The sequence below is a fragment of the Pollachius pollachius genome (assembly GCF_949987615.1).
Source record: "Pollachius pollachius genome assembly, chromosome: 1".
Lineage (NCBI taxonomy): Eukaryota > Metazoa > Chordata > Actinopteri > Gadiformes > Gadidae > Pollachius > Pollachius pollachius.
The window spans coordinates 13,507,443-13,525,312 of NC_136934.1; the positions used below are offsets into that span (position 1 = coordinate 13,507,443).

The 17,870-nt window shown below is 42.9% G+C and overlaps 3 protein-coding genes across 3 annotated transcripts; 2 read left to right on the forward strand and 1 right to left on the reverse strand.

The window, feature by feature from the left end:
• The first annotated feature begins 390 nt into the window (after window positions 1–390).
• letm2 (leucine zipper-EF-hand containing transmembrane protein 2) lies at window positions 391–9,945 on the forward strand. The gene is given in 11 exon segments (XM_079751385.1): window positions 391–616; window positions 1,172–1,240; window positions 1,737–2,286; window positions 3,576–3,722; window positions 5,337–5,474; window positions 5,748–5,951; window positions 6,232–6,351; window positions 6,567–6,686; window positions 6,812–6,907; window positions 7,279–7,350; window positions 7,668–9,945. Coding segments are annotated over 10 exon segments (1,551 nt in total). The 5' UTR covers window positions 391–616; window positions 1,172–1,193; the 3' UTR covers window positions 7,725–9,945.
• Window positions 9,946–12,116: 2,171 nt separating this feature from the next.
• On the forward strand, window positions 12,117–13,283 carry prnpb (prion protein b; the record flags this gene model as incomplete). The annotated part of the gene is made up of 1 exon (XM_079753407.1): window positions 12,117–13,283. The coding sequence occupies one exon, from the start codon at window positions 12,117–12,119 to the stop codon at window positions 13,281–13,283; it is 1,167 nt and encodes a 388-aa protein (XP_079609533.1).
• Window positions 13,284–16,738: 3,455 nt separating this feature from the next.
• sprn2 (shadow of prion protein 2) lies at window positions 16,739–17,278 on the reverse strand (the record flags this gene model as incomplete). The annotated part of the gene is made up of 1 exon (XM_079753452.1): window positions 16,739–17,278. One exon carries the CDS (start codon window positions 17,276–17,278, stop codon window positions 16,739–16,741), a length of 540 nt encoding a protein of 179 aa, XP_079609578.1.
• Between the last annotated feature and the right edge of the window lie 592 nt (window positions 17,279–17,870).

The following is a 17,870-nucleotide window of genomic DNA, read 5'->3' on the forward strand; positions in this document are numbered from 1 at the left end:
TTGGTCGAAATGTAATTCTTAATAAACAAAATTAAATGCCACTAGTGTTAAAATATGCATGCATAGCAACTAAAAAACGAACTTACTATGTAGAACCTATCGTAAAATAATAGTTTTGTGAATGAAGATGAAACTGCATTACGGATTAACATAAACCACCGAACTAATTAACCACAATCCTAGTCAGTATTGTAAAAAATAAATAATGCTAATTCATAATATGATGGGCATTGCTTATTTTGTACACATTAAAGAGAATATAATATACAAAGCGACCAAGATGCGGTAAGATTTGCTGGTCTTCTGATTGGCTGTTGGCAACAACGTCACTTTCCTCGCCTGATCCCTGCGTGCACAACATCCACGCACGTGACCTTTTTAGTGCAGCAGCTCGAGCAGTGCTGCCTGGAAGGACGTTGTGGACTAGAGAGTTTTTACCCGTTTCTTCACTCTTTCATCATACTGTAAATGGGTTTGACATCACGAAAGTTGGTAAATTCCCCGAGGCTCTTGAATCGAAGCGTCGGTGGTGAATGGATTATTTTGTTGAAGTCTCACGCAGAGGCCTTGCAACAACCCACAGTCGGCAGCCATAGCCGGGCCATCGAAGCCGGAGGTTCGTCATCAACCACCCTCCATTTTCAGCTGTTCGCTAGCCAGCTCTGAGCACGAAACTACCAGAATAACCAGCCGCTCGGGACTTGTTACGAACCTGTTATGCGAGACCGACAACCCAATCACATATAAATTATATGTGATCTCGGGAATACTGTGTGAGTGAGGGTTATGTAACGTTAGTATGTTACTATTTCGCAAGTGTCAACGAAACCCGAACGCATTTAATTAAAAAGTGTTGGTTTATTTGTAGTTTTGTGTAATTTCACATTCGTACTTCTTAGAAGGCATTCTTAGTATGTTGCTTGCCACATAAATCGTGTGTCGTAGATCATCGGCGTGCGTTTTGTCTATTTACGTTAGTACACGTGACGCGGACGCAGGCTCCTTGTACATGGGTTGGGTACGCATGTTATAACCGTGTACAGCCTATAGTATTTTGTCCCCCGTTGGCTTCATGGTGGCTTCAACGTGCACATGTTTTGGGTGGGCTTTTGCGAGCATATGATCACTGTTGTAGTAAATCAAGTCAATTAAAAAAAACTTTCTTTCACAGAAGACCGTAACCTGTTGCTGCCATGGCGGTATATAGTTCACAGGTGCTCCTTGCTGTTACCAGATCGAGGTATGTAATTTGGATCAAATGGTTCTACAGTACTCCGTGACATTTGTCAATGTGTTCCATTAGGCTAACTTAATAAAATGTAGTAATAGTGACGACCTCTTTAATAAATGGGGATTGCAGGTTCCTTATAATGTACTGTGTTGTCTGCATACACAACCTAGTGTAGACCAATTTTCTTTCTAAAACACTTGCAGCTGGTGAGATACCATAAATTTTGTTATCGTTTTGTTCTGTGACTCGCAGAAATCTTTATTTGCATAGCATCGTGTATTGATGTAAAGTTTATCCCTTATTACATTCGATTAAGTTCTATTTGGCGTAAGGAAATGCTGAGTCGGAATTGTGCTTTGCTACTAGTTTAAGTAGCATATAAATGAAGAGGTAAACAAGTGGCCAATCAGAAAAAAATGCTATCTTTATACCGCTGAAACATTACAAAAAACTAATAACGACAGACTTATTCAGTAATAACACTTTCTCCCTTGGCTGTCCACAGAGGCTCCTATATAAGGCACAGCTGCACCTCTTTCCCATCTAAAGCCTACCTTCACATCGACCCACCCAGCCCTGCATCGCCATGTCCACTCAGACGCCTCTGTTCAACTTACCCCCGCTGCTCACGCACCCTCGCCCCCCATCGCACTCCCACCTCTGCGCTGCTGGCCCGCTCGCTGCACAGCTCCACAGTATGGTTTAATGACACCAAGCAGGAACAGGGGAGCACAAAGGCCTCTGCTGTCCCAGCACAGGTAGCCTCTACAGGGGCCGTGAAGGACTCTGTCACTCCTCCACCTCCACCCCAACAACCGCCCAACCCCACTCCAGCTGCCACGGCAACAACAACAACAACATCAGCAGCGGCGGCGCCGGCTGTCTCTCCAGCGCAGGAAAAGGCTTTGAGAAAGACTCTATACCAGAGAGTCGTGGACGAGCTGAAGCACTACTACAACGGCTTCCGGTTGCTGGGCATCGACACCACGATAGCAGGCCGGATGGTGTGGAGGCTCCTGCATGGACAGCTGCTCACACGCAGGGAGAGGAGAAGGGTAAGCGGAACCAAAGTTGTACTTAACCCTGTTAGACCGCAAAACCAAAGACTTTTAATATTTCACATCTTTTAATTATTTATTAAATCAAACACAACTAGCTGCTGACATTCATCCCTAAACAACACTGGAGGGTTTACTTTACAGTGCACATTTTTATATATTTCTTTGTATAATCCTTTTAAGGACTGGCCTGATCAGGACAGTCATTTGGGTCGAATTACCTAAGTTTACTTTGTACTGGCCCAGAGCCATCGAATGAACCTTACGGTTCCTACTTTCAAAGTATTTCTTCATTAAGTTAATTAATTTGGCAGTCATTAGGACATAGCTGTAAAATAAGATGCATTCTGTGATTTGAAGCCAGGTGCCAATACCTAAGGGCTACACATGTTAATTAGAAACCAAGCTCTCCTCACCCATCAAGTTACAGGTTCGGGCAACGTCCAAACTGATCCATTTTTATTTAAACGCATAACCCTCAGTACATTTTACCTGTAGGGTCCACACCCCTAGGTGTTTTAGATCCCTTTAAACTGAGCCTTTTAAAAACACAAGAACTCATTCTTGAACCAGAACATTAGTTTGGCTTCCCTGTAGCCCTGTTCCTTCACTTCGTGTGACACAAATCTACTTGTTCTAAATCAAAAATCGAATTACAAGCTAGGTTACGTTCTTCTTTCAATTGATGTTAACAACAATTTTTTATTTATCTATTCGTGATTACTCCAAACTGACACTATTTGTATATTGTAAGTGTTATTTAGACTTAAAGGATGAATAGTTAAGGAGGCTGTACCTCTATAATGATTAATTACTGTTTATAGTTGATGATCTAATGGTGGAACTATTCTTGGCCTAAATTTCCCTCCCCTCAAACTGCCAAAGACGGAAGGGATAGTTATTTCCCAGATGCTTCAACTAACACCAAAGTCTATTGCATACACTGTAAATAAATCTGGGTTCATTTCTGGTCACTGTATTGGGTCACTGCAGTCACAGCCCCCAAAATGATAAAAAATAAAACACCATAAACAAAACAAAATACTCAAGCACAGTGGATAGAGAAGAGTATGTACCAAGGAACTCTAGATTATGTTTTGTGTGGTATTGAGAAGTGTTATTATCAACAGCTGGGAGAGTTTCATTTGTTTTCAATTCACTCTAGGCACAGTGTGTCTCGTATTTTAGAACAAAGTAGCTCTGGGTCGTTATGCCTTGGGTGAATTATTATTATTCATCCGCTGATCTGTTTATTCATGACTCCTGATGTCCCCGTTTCGTCACAGCTCCTGAGGACCTGTGCAGACCTGTTCCGCCTTGTCCCCTTCATGGTCTTCATCATCGTTCCTTTCATGGAGTTCCTACTGCCCGTCTTCCTCAAGCTCTTCCCAGAGATGCTGCCATCCACCTTTGAAACGGAGTCCAAAAAGGCATGTATACATTTGCACAGCCCCCACAACACATTTTGTATGCTTATGTCATTTTTTCGAAATGGCTGCTTAAACGTTATCATACAGAAATCTGCAGGCAGCTACCCCATCACGTATTGTTTTCACTCTTTCCCTCTCATTAGCCCCTTTTTATACAGAGATCAACGAAAAGAGTAAAGAAGTGTCAAGTGTTTCATTATGTCTGCTTTTTTACACCACACCGAACGAAGCTGGGGTACTGTTTCATCATGTTTCCTTTCACATAGCATGCATGCGTTCTGGAATCAGAGTTGTGACGTGTAACGCAGCGTCGGGTGTGACTTATAATTTACCTATCAGGCGGCCACATTGCTGTGGCTGTAAACAATGATGGCAGGTGAACTTAGTGTTGCACATTTAAGCAACTCTTCAAACGCAAGCAAAGTTGTGTTACAATTGTGGATTTGTTCACAGTGTTTGTGAGATCAAAAATACACTGAAGGAGAAATTGAAAGAAGCAGAAAGCAGTTTGAGGCAGAAAGGTGTGCAGACCCAAGACGCCATAGACATCTCGCGATGGTTAAATCCCCTGGTGGTGGGTCTGACACATAACGTCACCCCCCTCTCTGCAATGCCGGTTCACCCCTTTCACACAGCCATAGTTTCTGCTATGAAACTCCCTCTGCTGCTGGCTTGAGGGAGGTAAACAGTAATGCCCCCGATTCCATGTTTGTACATTCTAAACAGAACGAAAGACGGCGGGATAAAGGCAACCTTCCTGCCCTGAACAGGCTGTGTAAAACCCCATGGGACTGCAATCCAAATAAGTTCCTGCTGGGTTGATGTTGCTTATCGTGTTATCGTTGTGTGATCAGGGCTTCTTCAGTTAACGATGAGAAGATGGTTCTGGTAGTATAAATAGTATCAATCTGTGCTCTGCCTACTTCCAAAGCTCAGAGTTGGTTTGTTTTCTTATAGATGGTTTCACGTGGCAAAGTAGAATACTACGAGTATAATTGAGTAATAAACTGGCTGGTGGCCCTGGACTGTAGAGAAGTATCTTTCCTTCAGAACAGTCATTGGCTGTTAAGAGTTATTTTTGAAAGCTAAGTCAGCACTATGCTTCAATGAACCAGTGCTGGTAACATTATCTAGAAGAAGACACTCGTACAGGTCAACTACAGGACACAGCTGGTCTTGTGGTGGGTTTCTCTCGTGACCCTGCGGCCTTCGGTGCGGGTTAGGGTTAGGCCATAAAGCATTCCATTCAAAACGCTTCATGGCGCGACTATTGTTGTGATTGAATAGTATTACCGATTCATTATTTATCTTTATTTTTGGCACCTGATGGAAGTATGTTTTCTTTCCCTACGAGAGTTTTGTAATTTGTTAATACATAATAATGAAAAAATATTTATTAAAAAATAAAAAGAATATTATTTTTTATATATATATATATATATATATATTTTTAAAATACATTGGTAGTCAAGGCCGGGCCCTATTGTTGTTAAGGCGGCCTTAACCATATAGTGCTGGGGGAAGCACTGATCAGATGTGTTGCGACACTATACAATCCCACCAGGATGAACCGACTTCAACTAAAACCCAGGCTCTCTGCTCTGTTTGTAGGAAGAGAAGCAGAAGAAGGGCCTTGCTGCTAAGCTGGAGCTGGCCAAGTTCCTCCAGGAAACCATTGCTGAGATGGCTCGCAGAAATAAGGCCAAGGCTCTGACAGATGACGAGACGCAGCGCTTCTCCACTTACGTGCAAAAGGTAAAGCGTTAATCGTTTACTTATTGCATTTTCCTGGGATGCTTAAATTGGCTCTTCCATTAGCCTACTCGTCGTGCCTCTGCTTTATAGATGGCTCGTTTCTCTATCAATCTTTAACCAGTTGCCTCATCCAGATAACATGTTCCTGTTTCGGAGGGGCGTGATGCTTCGTCCGTCAGACATAATAGCCTGCCTTGGGAGCAATTTATAAACGTCTTTGATATTATTTGTTGTTGTCTTATTGTGGTATTCTGCTATCATTTGAATCTAAAGGTGAGGCACACCGGAGAGCAGCCGACCACCAAGGACATTGTGAAGTTCTCCAAGCTGTTTGAGGATGAGCTCACCCTGGAGCACCTTGAGCGCCCCCAGCTGGTCGCACTGTGCAAGCTGCTGGAGCTGCAGCCCATCGGCACCAATAACCTGCTGCGCTTCCAGCTGATGATGCAGCTGCGGAACATCAAGGCAGACGATGAGGTGAGTTCTGAGTGTGTTGTATGACGCCGGAGAAGGAGATGTTCACGGAAAGGAGAAGGCAGATGTGATCAAAACAGGAAGTACTATGGGTGGGGACCTACTGTGAGACTGGTTAGATTCTGCTTGGCACAAATGCAGCCTTACCTCTTATGTCCCCCTGTCTGGGTGTTCTGAAGAAATGCAAGATAAAAAGTTCACTAGGGAGCATGATTCTGTTGAGTTAATCCTCAAGGCTAAGCATCTGACCAGTCCTGACCCTTCTCTCTTTATGTATTTGCAGATGATTGCGACAGAGGGCGTACCCGCTATGAGTGTGTCAGAGCTGCAGGCAGCATGTCGTAGTCGGGGTATGAGGTCCCTTGGTCTGACCACTGATCAGCTTCGTCAGCAGATGCAGCAGGTGAGGCATATTGTCTGCCGGGGCTGGTTTTCACTGTTTGTGACACATTATGATTAAGGCTTCGCTTTATTGCATTAAGGTCTACTGGGTCTTTAAATATTTATTATATTTGAAATTAAATATTTTAAGTAGGATTTGATTCTTTGGATGCTTCGCCACGTGCCACCTACTTTGAAATCCACCAATGTGTGACCATCTTATGTTTTCTCCACTAGTGGATCGACCTGCACCTGAAGGAAAATGTACCTCCATCCCTACTCCTTCTCTCCCGGGCCATGTACCTGACAGACCTCAAACCCAAAGCCCCCGTCATCCCCCCAGTCCCCAAACTAGAGGTTAGAATCCCACGGCACAGGCCTTGATTAACAGTTCTCTTGTGGGGATGATCATCATGTGCTCTTTGTTTCTCTCAATCTGCTCTTTGTTGTTGACACTTTCTCTATTGGTTTGGTTTTTGCAGAAAGTCACTCCTCCTCCAGTAGAGAATTCGGAGAAAACAACCTCAGCCAAAACTGACCTGCTGACTGATCCTGCGCTGGTCATCAAAGACAGACCGGTAAGTACGTCTGACTCACTGAAGATGTGGGAACTTTAAAGTTCACCCCACGGTTATTGCAAAATCCCCATTTAGGCGGTATCACATGCTGGACCCAAAAAATGTACACATTTCCACATTTGGAAGTTAGTGTCTGATGTAAAAACAATAATAATTGTTTCTAAATTTCAGATTCACACTTTATACATTTATTTATCCCTGAAGGAAATTGACACTAAGAAATAAAAGCATATCATGTACAAGATACAAAACCTGTGTTTTATAAACCAGTTTCCCTGGAATCCAATCATACAAAATATAAATGGCAAATAGACTCTTACAATGCCTCCATTCAGAGTTGTAATACATCTTTCCCTCTCTGTTCAACCAAGGTGGAGGAGTTGAGCGACAAAGCTCCTTCCTTGGTGTCAAGCAAACCGTTAACTCCTGCTGAGGTGCTCCAGGTAAATTACCCTCGACCCTGTGTGTCAACATGCACATCTAGAGTATTCCATGTTAGGCTCTTGGACTAGTAATTTTACCAGGATACATTCTTAAGGTTCTAAGCAAGGATTATGTGAGTAAAATCTATCTGCCTAGGTTGATCAGATTTTCTTTTTGAACAATGGTGTCATTTTGAAGTAGACTACAAGACATATCTATCTATAGGTTTAGTCAGACTCTAATGGGACTGACAAAAAAGAATTCTGTCAAGATTCCAAGAAAAAGTCTTCTTTCACCTGAACTTAGTCTTCCTTATGTCTATTATCTTCTCCTCCAGGCAAAAGCAGCCACAGAATTATCCCAGAAGAGCAAGATGACTGCTAATGGTGTTTAAAGATGCCCACCAGGACTTGGTTCAGACAGGGATGTGGTGATCGACCATCATGCCTACAGGGATCTTCAACACAAAGCTTTCAGCCATTAGACGTCTCATCCCCCCCTTTCCTCCATGCCTTAACTCTTATGCAGACCACCTCAGTGGAACACACTCTTGTCCAGTTTTAATGTTTCGTTCTTCAGAGTTTCTCTCTGTCATTGGCATTTTTTAACGATGCCAGGGAGTCTCCACTGATCCCCAGCTCTGGTTTACTCTCCCAGATGCTCACCCTGGGAGGGTTAGGCACACACACCTTACTTTCCCATCAGTAGCAGATTGCTTTGACTTTATGCAGTATAACGTTTTTGCATTCTGTTCAGTTGAACAATGCATTGACCAAACTCTGATTTATTTGACCTAGGAGGAGAGGACTAGAGCGTGATGGTTTCAGTCTTGCTGGATGTGGTCTTGATAAGCCCAGCCTCTCCTTGTATATTTGTAAATACCCTGTATATTGTTCTTGGTCCGAAAATGCAGCAGCTGCTCTGTACACTGTGCTATCCAGCTATCTAAAAGGTTCCATGAACTTAAAAGGTAAATTATTTTTTACCCTTTCAGCCCAGATTCACATAGTCAACTGGTATGGTAATGGGAGATTCCTTCCCCGAATAGGCTGCTTTGAACTTTTAAGTTCAATAGCGATTTGTGGCTGTCCTTCCCTTTATAGTTTGAATTTGCTAAATTGTGAATGAAGCAAAGTCCCAATAGTGAATAAGCTATTTTAAATTTTGCAAATCTACTACAAATTGATCACAAATCACCACTTGCCAGTTGATGACTTTTCGGTTTGGATGGCCCAGGGACAAATAAAGTTGGATTATTTATTGTCTATAAATATTGTTGAGAAAGCTCACTCCACAACCCTTGTCATGTACAGATGTGTCGTGTCACCAATTGAACTGACAAGCTGTAGAATTCGGCGATTGTACTGGAATATACATTGTTATATTGTGTTTTAATGCTGCGATCCTTCCACTTTAATTTTTGATTTTATTTGAAGATACTTGACAAACAATGACCGCAATTAAATGCAAGACACTCATTGTAACATTGTATTGAGGATAAGGATTTGTTTATTTTTGGAGCAATTTAATTAGAAATGCGTTTTTATTTGTAATATAAATACTGAAAGCAGAATATGACATCACTATTAATCTCCACTCATCACCATTAATTATTTTTGCATATTCAAATGCACCAGAAGAACATTTGCATTCGTTATTACATAACCATGTATGCGTATGGTTTCCCATGTGTGTGTGTGGTATGATCTTTAGCGTTTTGATTTGGTCAGATTCCTTTAATCCAGAAACCATTTATTTACCCCTCTGAAAATAGTCTGTTAGCTCCTAGGCAAATTGAAATTGTTTCTCGCCGTTTTTACTCATATCGTTCACGCTACCACTTTACAGTCAAAGGGCCAATAGGGGGTAATATTTTAGCCAGGCTAAATTGGAGCCCCATTCCCGACCCTGTTTAACTTTGCACTGCTTTGAATTACTTTTAAAACCAAGGCCCAAGGTGCCTTGCTGCTATGTCACACTTTGACATTTTCTCTTCTTACTCCACCAAATATATTTATGCAAATAGGATTTCATTTAATGACAGCCAACGATTGTTGGACAGTGATCATCTACCACTAGGTAGAACGACAGGTTGCCAAATTTACCACACCTCCACTTAATCCTTGATCCGAGCAGCCTCTGTTCTAGTTATCAAAAAACTGCCAGATTATCAATTATTTGTACAAAGAGAAAGGGCTTTTCTTTATATCAATATTTTTATAATCACTTGCCCCTCATGAATGTATAAGGCTATTGTTAAAAATCCTGGATTTATTCTTCAACCAATTATTACTTTATTTACCACTCTAGGTTCAAACCATTTGCCGCTCCAATAATTTAAATAAATTCTGATTAGGACAAAAATCAGTTGGTTCTTCTGCTATATTTTAGGCCAAGCCGGTGTTACTCCGAGCCTCGTTGCCCGACATGTCTGCTTCTGGGAGCCGGCGGTCCTCTCCTCCACGGATTCTTAACTCCACCACTCCATGACATAGCTACTCCGTTTCGCTGTTCCTGTGCGGACCCATATAATGCTGTTCATTATCTTACCTTGTCAATGGCTGTTTGAGTGATGGAAGACAGGAGTAACGTGAATAAAATCATGATGAAAACGTGCCGTGCTTTTTTTTTGACTAGGCTATTTCAAACTGAGGATGGAGCGTCACATGTGTACAGATTCTTGTTCCTATTCGTGGATCCAAGTTGGTATATATTGTTTATTTGTGTATAAGATCTGTTCCGTAAAATAACCCACATTGCTGTTATACCCATGGACACCAGATGGCAGTGCGTCGCAATGGGTCGTTCGCGACCGGATCAGTTCGAATGAACGAATCTTTAAAAAGAACGAACCGAACTGATTCTTCTCTCGTTCGTTCTCAGACTCGACTCCTCCCAGACCCACTACTCGCTGTTCGTTCACTGACTGTGAGCGGTGAAGAGGGAAGTTGCTTAGTGAGCGAGCGTTTACGATTCAATATCAGTTAAATGGTAAATGCATGCTGTCTTTGTACTTTCTGTGTCATGCCAGATTAATCCAATATTTGAATGTCTCGTCAATCTGTCTCGTTCTCCCATGGTTCGTTTTCCACCCGGGACCCCCACCATCATTGCTAAATCAAGTAGGGTTGTATTATCTTGCTGATATGTTAAACATTCAATAATCAACTAACCCCCATCCCGCTGCGTTCATTAAAGCTGTAATGTTGTGTTGATTGATGACCGACTTCCACGATCGTTTGAGAATGAGAACGAGGGAGGAGCTGAGTCTGACTGACTCAGCTGAGAACCGTGCATTCCATGATTCGATTCACCGCTACCGAAAACTTGACTGAACAAACGATTCTGAACGACTCTTCTTGGCGAACTGACCGACGCGAACTAAATCAAGGAAAATAATCATTGAATCCATCATGTTATACAGCCTACTCTGGGTCTGATGGTGTGTTCCTGAATACTCGGACGCCAGCCTTCCGAGTTGCTTTTGGCGTAATTTCCGGTCTCGGAGCATTTATAGCGTTCCTGTTCGTCTTTGTGATTGTGTCATGAAATTGGCTAGTCGTTGCTTATTGTTAGCTACATTAGCTTCTTTAGCAAACCAGCCCGAAAACAAACAACACAACTTTAAAAGGTATTGCACGCAAAGCAGGACCATGCAATGTATGGGCGCAGCCATTAAGTTGAGAGCGTCATCACTGCTGTCGGTCTACTCTCAGATTTCCGAAAGGTGAAGACAAAAGGGGGCGTGCCTTCGAGAAATGCTGCAAGAAAGCTGGGAGATCTTCGACTTTCGACTCGGAAGTCTGGCGTCCGAGGATTGAGGAACACACTGGGGCATCCGAACCCGTCCCTCACGCTGAGATCTTTGCCTGCGACATCCTGGAAATCACACCAAACCCTGTGATGTTGATTTCCCGAACTTCCTATCAGACGTCATCGGATCCCGAACGTCTCCACCCAACCCACAACACACGCGCTATTATCCCTGGCACTGCTCCGGGACACACATCAGAGTAAAACGGGAACACCAACCCGCGCGTCGCACCTGTTGATAAGGTAAGAGGACATCTAAAAAAGAGATTGGTTTTTTTTTGTGTGGTGATTTATTTTATTTTTTTCATTTCTGAACACGTACGTATCAATTCACGGTTTATTAATGTACATTTGTTTTTTATTATGGCAAGATGGTCGTCGCTTGCGTGCCTGAATGGTGAATAACCCAATTATGCAATGCGTTTTATATTGAATTGGTAAGCTATACAGTATTACGCAATATCTACTCCTCCCTTGTAACCATCTGCTACATCATAATTAAAGACATGCTATATCGATGTGATCTTACGTCAGATGAGGATAGTCCGACTCCTAATTCGCAACATGCGCAGTTGCGATGGACGCACCTAATGTAACGTGATTTTTGGTGAATACAGAAATTATATTACGTGTGGATATTTATTCACGGACCTAGTCGCAACTTGACACTGGTATGAAGGTATGTGAATGTGATGACAGGCGATTTGTATGCTATTGTGGGCATGTGCATGATGAGTAATTTCGTAAGCCCCTTCTAACAAATTAATTTAGGATAAGTTTGCCTCAAGGAAAGGCTTTTATTTAACTATTATTTAACTATCAACATTCAACTAAATTCGAAACCAACTATAGGTCTACACAAAATAATAGATTCATTGGCTTATCTCTCTCTTCAGCAGGCCTTTTTAAGGTTGAAATCTATGCTTTCCCATATGATGTGTTTAGTTCTGTGACAATAACTATCGCTGCAGATATGAAGCCGACTTCAGTATCCCTGCTGTGTCTCCCCTTCCTCCTGGTCCTCGTCCATCTGACCCTGGCAAAGAGAGGGACGAGCGGTGGGGGGAAGTCAACCACCAACCGCGGCACCAGCACCTCCACATCAAACCGCGGAAACGCAAACTCGGGTAAGAAACCCACCAAGGGCGCCCAGCCACAACCCGGCAGCAACTACCCGAAGAAAGCTGACTCCAACCAGGGGAGGCCAATGGCCAACCAACACGGATACCCACAACAAGGATGGGGAGCCGGCAAGCCTAACCAACCCCAAGCAGGTGGGTACGGCGGCGGAGGCTACCCGGGTGGACAACTCAACTACAACCCTAGCAACAGAATCCTAAGTCCTGGCTTCGGAGGAAGCTACGGATACGGCGGCCGCGGGGGCGCAGGTGGCTCTCCGTACTCCCGCTCGGTGCAGGGAATGGGATACGTCCCGTCCAGCAGTTCCAAAGGGTTCGGGCGTGGTGCGGTAATGGCGGCCGGAGCAGGGGTCATAACGGGCATGGCTCTGGGCTACGGTCTCGGCAGGTTCCCCCGTCCCCCCTTCCACTTCCAGAGCCCTCAGGAAGAGCGCTACTACAACCATTACATGTACCAGAAGTACGGCAGGCAGTCCACCGACGGGAACGACTACAGCAGGGACTACGTGTTCAGCCCGCCCTCTTTTTCTGAATACATGAAAACATGCATGAAGAGGCAGGACCTGTTAACTACTGTTAAGACCCCCACTTCTCCAATCATTCCCATTGCAACAGACAAGGACCCAGGCAAGAACACATTGGGGAGTAACGACAAATTGGGGAGTAACTACACATTGGGGAGTAACAACACATTGGGGACCAACCAGACCGACAAGCCAACAGCCAACCCACTCCCCCCTGCATCGAAAGATTTTAGCCAGTTGGACGTTGATGATGATAACGATGACGATACCGTTAGCATCGTGGAAATCGGCTACCCGGCGCTGATTGATCAGCTGAAGGTCAGGAGGTGTGTGCATCTCTACATAGACCTCTCCGATGGCTTCTTGAAGAAACGGGAGTCGGAACCCGACGGAGTAGCCCAGTGCGCAGGGAGAGGCCTCCAGCAGGTTTTGGCTGTGGTCGTCGGCACTTTGCTGAGCCTGGCGAGCTGCCACTGATGCTGCCGTGATATACAAATGGTAGAGCTTTTAGGAGGAGCCGATGAGTTAATGTACCATTAGTGGCAGGGTTTGTTTGAAAGCGCCGGTAAATACATCCTAGTAGAGTGCGGCCGCCGGGGAAACTGAGAAGCGCCATCGTTTTATGGGAAAATCTCTTAGGGCAGATCGATTGCAGTGGTCTCATATCTAGTTATTAGTTTTAATATTTAATGTCATCATGATTAAGTTGTTGGCAGGGACGTTTCCAGGGGGCAGCCTGGTGTAGGACATGTCCCCCAAAATACTCAACCCGTACTGAATTTGCACGGTTGTGTTTAACTGCATGACGCTACAGAATGATAATTTTCTTTGCATCTTAGATTGTGAACTGATTATCGAATGCAATGTTGGTAATTTGTCCAGCTGATTCTGTGATTTATACATTCTCTCTGCAGCCTTCTACAAAGTTAGTTTTGGGGTTCAATGTCCCCATTGTGTCATTCTGTGCCGACCCTACTCAATTAATTTGGACACGCCCCTGTTCGTTGGACTTTGATTTGCTCTCTCAGATGGGCAACGGCTGTAAGAAAAATATGGCTGCGTTGTTACTTAAAAACGTTAGCTGCTGACGAGATAAATTTTTAATTACATACAAATTTTAGACTATAGTATGCTACAGTGTAGTAAATGAGCTTTAGAAAGAAGAAGAGCTGTAGAAAGATTTTTTAGGATCGCCAAAACATATTTGAATGAATGTGCCGTTATATTTGGAATATTGGGTACCCCTATAATACAGCTGCTTCAGTAACATTCTTCAGGTTATGGGATATAGGCCTACAACAAGCCACATATTAGTACAGTTGCTATCGCGTGAAGACGTGTGCCATTACCTCTGTTTGCTGCCTGAGGTCCGACGCACTGGCTCCGGTCCTTGCTTTATATTGACAATTTTACTTTTCATTGACAAACAACACGAAATATATACAAATAGATCGAATAATAAATGCTACCTTTCCAATAATCGTAAAAACTCACCTGTCCCTAATGAATATGTTCTTGGAACCCAATGTTACGACCCCCCCTTGTGAGAGAGATATAAACTGCAACATAATTAAACAGAACTAAATACGGCTAAACTAACAAAGAAAACATGATCTAAGTGCTAAATATTAAACACAATATGTGTTTAATATCTAAACTGTATTCCTCTGTATGTATATATTTGAATTACTATATGGTTCTCTTTTGGCAATTCCTGTGGCCACAAAGGTTTCCACTATCACCACAAGATAATTGTATGCATATCTGAGTTGTGAGACTTGATGAATATATTGACTTCCTTCATTTGTTTCTCATGGTGGTAGCTGCGATTGTATTACCTAAAGATATAATGTGCTTTTGGAGAAAAGAAAGTAAACTTGGCTGGATAATCTCTTGACATGTATAGAAACACAGGGACAACATTAAGGCAACAGTTGACCTAAAACTCGACGGCCTCCTTTGGGAAGCCATTCATTTGGTACTATATCATAGAACCACAAATTCTGAAATGTTTTTATGTATACGTGCCTGTGTAGTGATTGTACAGTAAGGGCTCTTATATGAGGCTCATGGAGACATACAACGATGCTGCTGTATATTAGTCTGCTTTACATTTTGTAAGTTTACTTGTTGTGTTCAAATCTCAGCTCAATCCTTACCCTAAGGATTAATTTGGGTATTTAGATCGCAACACAATTTCATCTTTCAATATATTCAATAATCACGGAATTATCCCATGTTTATGAGCTGGGTCCATGGGGGACATTTCAACAGTAGCCACGTAACAGCATGTTCATGATCAGTACAATCGGTGTTCAGTAGTAATATATATATATATATATATATCATACATTGTAATGCATTGTATCTTTCACTAAGGTCAACCACTACATTTCTGTCGCCAATTTCCATAAGCTTTCTCAGACAAGCTGCACTTTAAACTGCCCAAGTATACTGTTTACTACTGAGGGCGAACCTTTTATAGAGCCACTTCCTCCTCTGAGTTGTTTTGTAGCTACTCCAATATGGATTGAAGGCTATGGTTGTTTTCATCTTTATTTGTAAATGCTTTGCTTAAAAAGATGTCTGCTGAATGACTTTGACTTTGCACTTTGCTTATCTTATGCTTGACCTAATAAAAAGCATTGCATTTAGAAACATGCCTTTGGCTTCTTTTGCTTACTGTACTGTACGGTTACGGTAAAACTGTACCTAATGCACAATACTGAAACCAAGTCCAAAAAATAATCAATTTGAAGTTCACAGCAAGGCACTAAAAGAACGACAGCACTCAGAAAGGCCGGAAGAGAGAGTGTTATGGTGAGACAGGGCAGGGTGTACAGAGAGAATGTAGGAAACCACTAATCTAATGCTGGCTCACATGTCAATTGAGGTGTTCTGAGAGGCAGAGTTATACTCCTAAGAGCCAAATAATAAGAAATCGATTGCCCCTTCTCTTTCAGCCTCCTGTCTCCATCCTTCCTCCTCATACTCTCTTCAGAAGAGCAGAAACTGGTTAAACGGGGCAGGAGGTAGACCAGATACATATTTAATATTAAAAACACTACAGGCATAATGGAGCTTTTCAATCTGGCTTCTCAGCTTCTGGGATGTCAGATCTTTTTGTACTTGTATCTTTTTCCATATGCACCATATATAGTCTTAGGTAAAAAGGTTATGAATGATTAAATTATTCAATATTAATATTATAAAGGATGTTGCCATGTTTGAATTCAATCTACTAATCTTCATCAGCAAATTATATGCTTCATGTTTAACATTTACTCATGAAAGTTGTTATTTATCAACACCCCCTCCCAATAATAACTAAGAAAATATTTAGACAAAATTCTTGCTTTTAATTGTTATTCATTTTCAAATAACTATATTGAAGCACGTCATTTATTATATAAAAATAACTTGACTATTGTTACAATATGCAATATATTTAGTGAAATACATTTTACAAAATAGGTGTAAAAAAAGTCACATTCTATGGCCAAAACCTGAAACATACATTGTAATATATAAATTGTACAATTGTTCTGCATTTAAATAGCTTTAATGTAGGCCTATCCCAATTTCTGCAAGTAATTTATGTTCTCTTAAAAAATTAACCTCCTTTTACTTATTTTTCCCCCATTGTCTTCAGATAGTATCGTTATAATTAATTATGAATTTAATGTAATGTACAAAAATGGAATTAGTTAAGAAGGATGTATGTAGTGGCATGTAGTGTAAACAGTTATTCCTCAAGTTAAAAGTCCCCCGTACGTAAGTATTTGTCATAATGGCCTTCCCTTATGGATCCTTTTTAATGTGTATTAAAAAACATTCCTCCAACTTTCTTCTAGATGTACACCACCCTACACAGTTTGCTCTTCATGTGATATTAGCTATGTGTGTGTTTGTGATTCCCTCCCCCTCCACATCTACACGTGGGACATCCAGTGGCCCATGAGCACATACACCAAGAAGCCGAGGACCACGATGATGCTGTTGTACATGGGTCCGCTGGCGGCCCCCGTGTATGCCTCCATGCCTCCAGATCCCTCCATGTCTCCAACGGCCCTGGCGCCGTAGCCACCGCCGTAGCCACCGCCGTAGCCACGTTGACCATATCCACCTCCATATCCACCTCCGTATCCTCCATAGCCCCCGCCATAGCCACCCCCCATCCCCATGCCCCCATAACCATGTCCATATCCTGGCCGGCTCAGGGCAGACCCCAGCATGGCTCCCCCGACGGCGCCTGCGGCTGCCGCTCCCGCCATCTTCCCCACGCTAGAGCCACCGCTCTGGGCAGGCATCGGCCTGTAGGCCTGGCCCCCGCCGCGGCCGAATCCCCCACTACGACCAAAGCTGCCGCCACGGCCGAAGCCACCCCCGCGCCGGGCCTCAGAGCTTGGCAGGAGACAGGCTAGGAGCAGCAGGCAGGAGGTCACCGCTAGGAGCTGTTTCTGGCCAGCCATCGTTCACTGCAACACAGAGACACAGCACACTGGTTAGATGACAGTGTGGCTCAGTGGCTGCAGATGCACACGGGGGCGCATGCACACACCAGCACGCACACACACACACACACACACACACACACACACACACACCAGCACACACACACACACACACACACACACACACACACACACACACACACACACACACACACACACACACACACACACACACACACACACTAAGATGTTCCATTTCTGGTTTTAGTCCTGTGTATCTTATTATAGGCTTCTACATAATTAGGCTTTACACAGTTTGTATTTTTAGAGGCAAACACACCAGAAGAGGCAACCAGAGCTAACTCTAATCCAGTTTGAAGACTCTTGTTGCACAAGCAGCATAATGCCATTTATCTGAACCCTCGACTGGACTACGTCCCTTTCTCACTCTCCGATGATCACTATGAAGATTATCTACTGTCCTGTTTCCAGTCCTGGGGAAAACATGTCTTTGTATGTTTACAGACACATAGATAAATACAATGTATACAGACACATAGATAAATACAAATGTAAATATAAAACAATGTACGAATGGAAATAATTCATA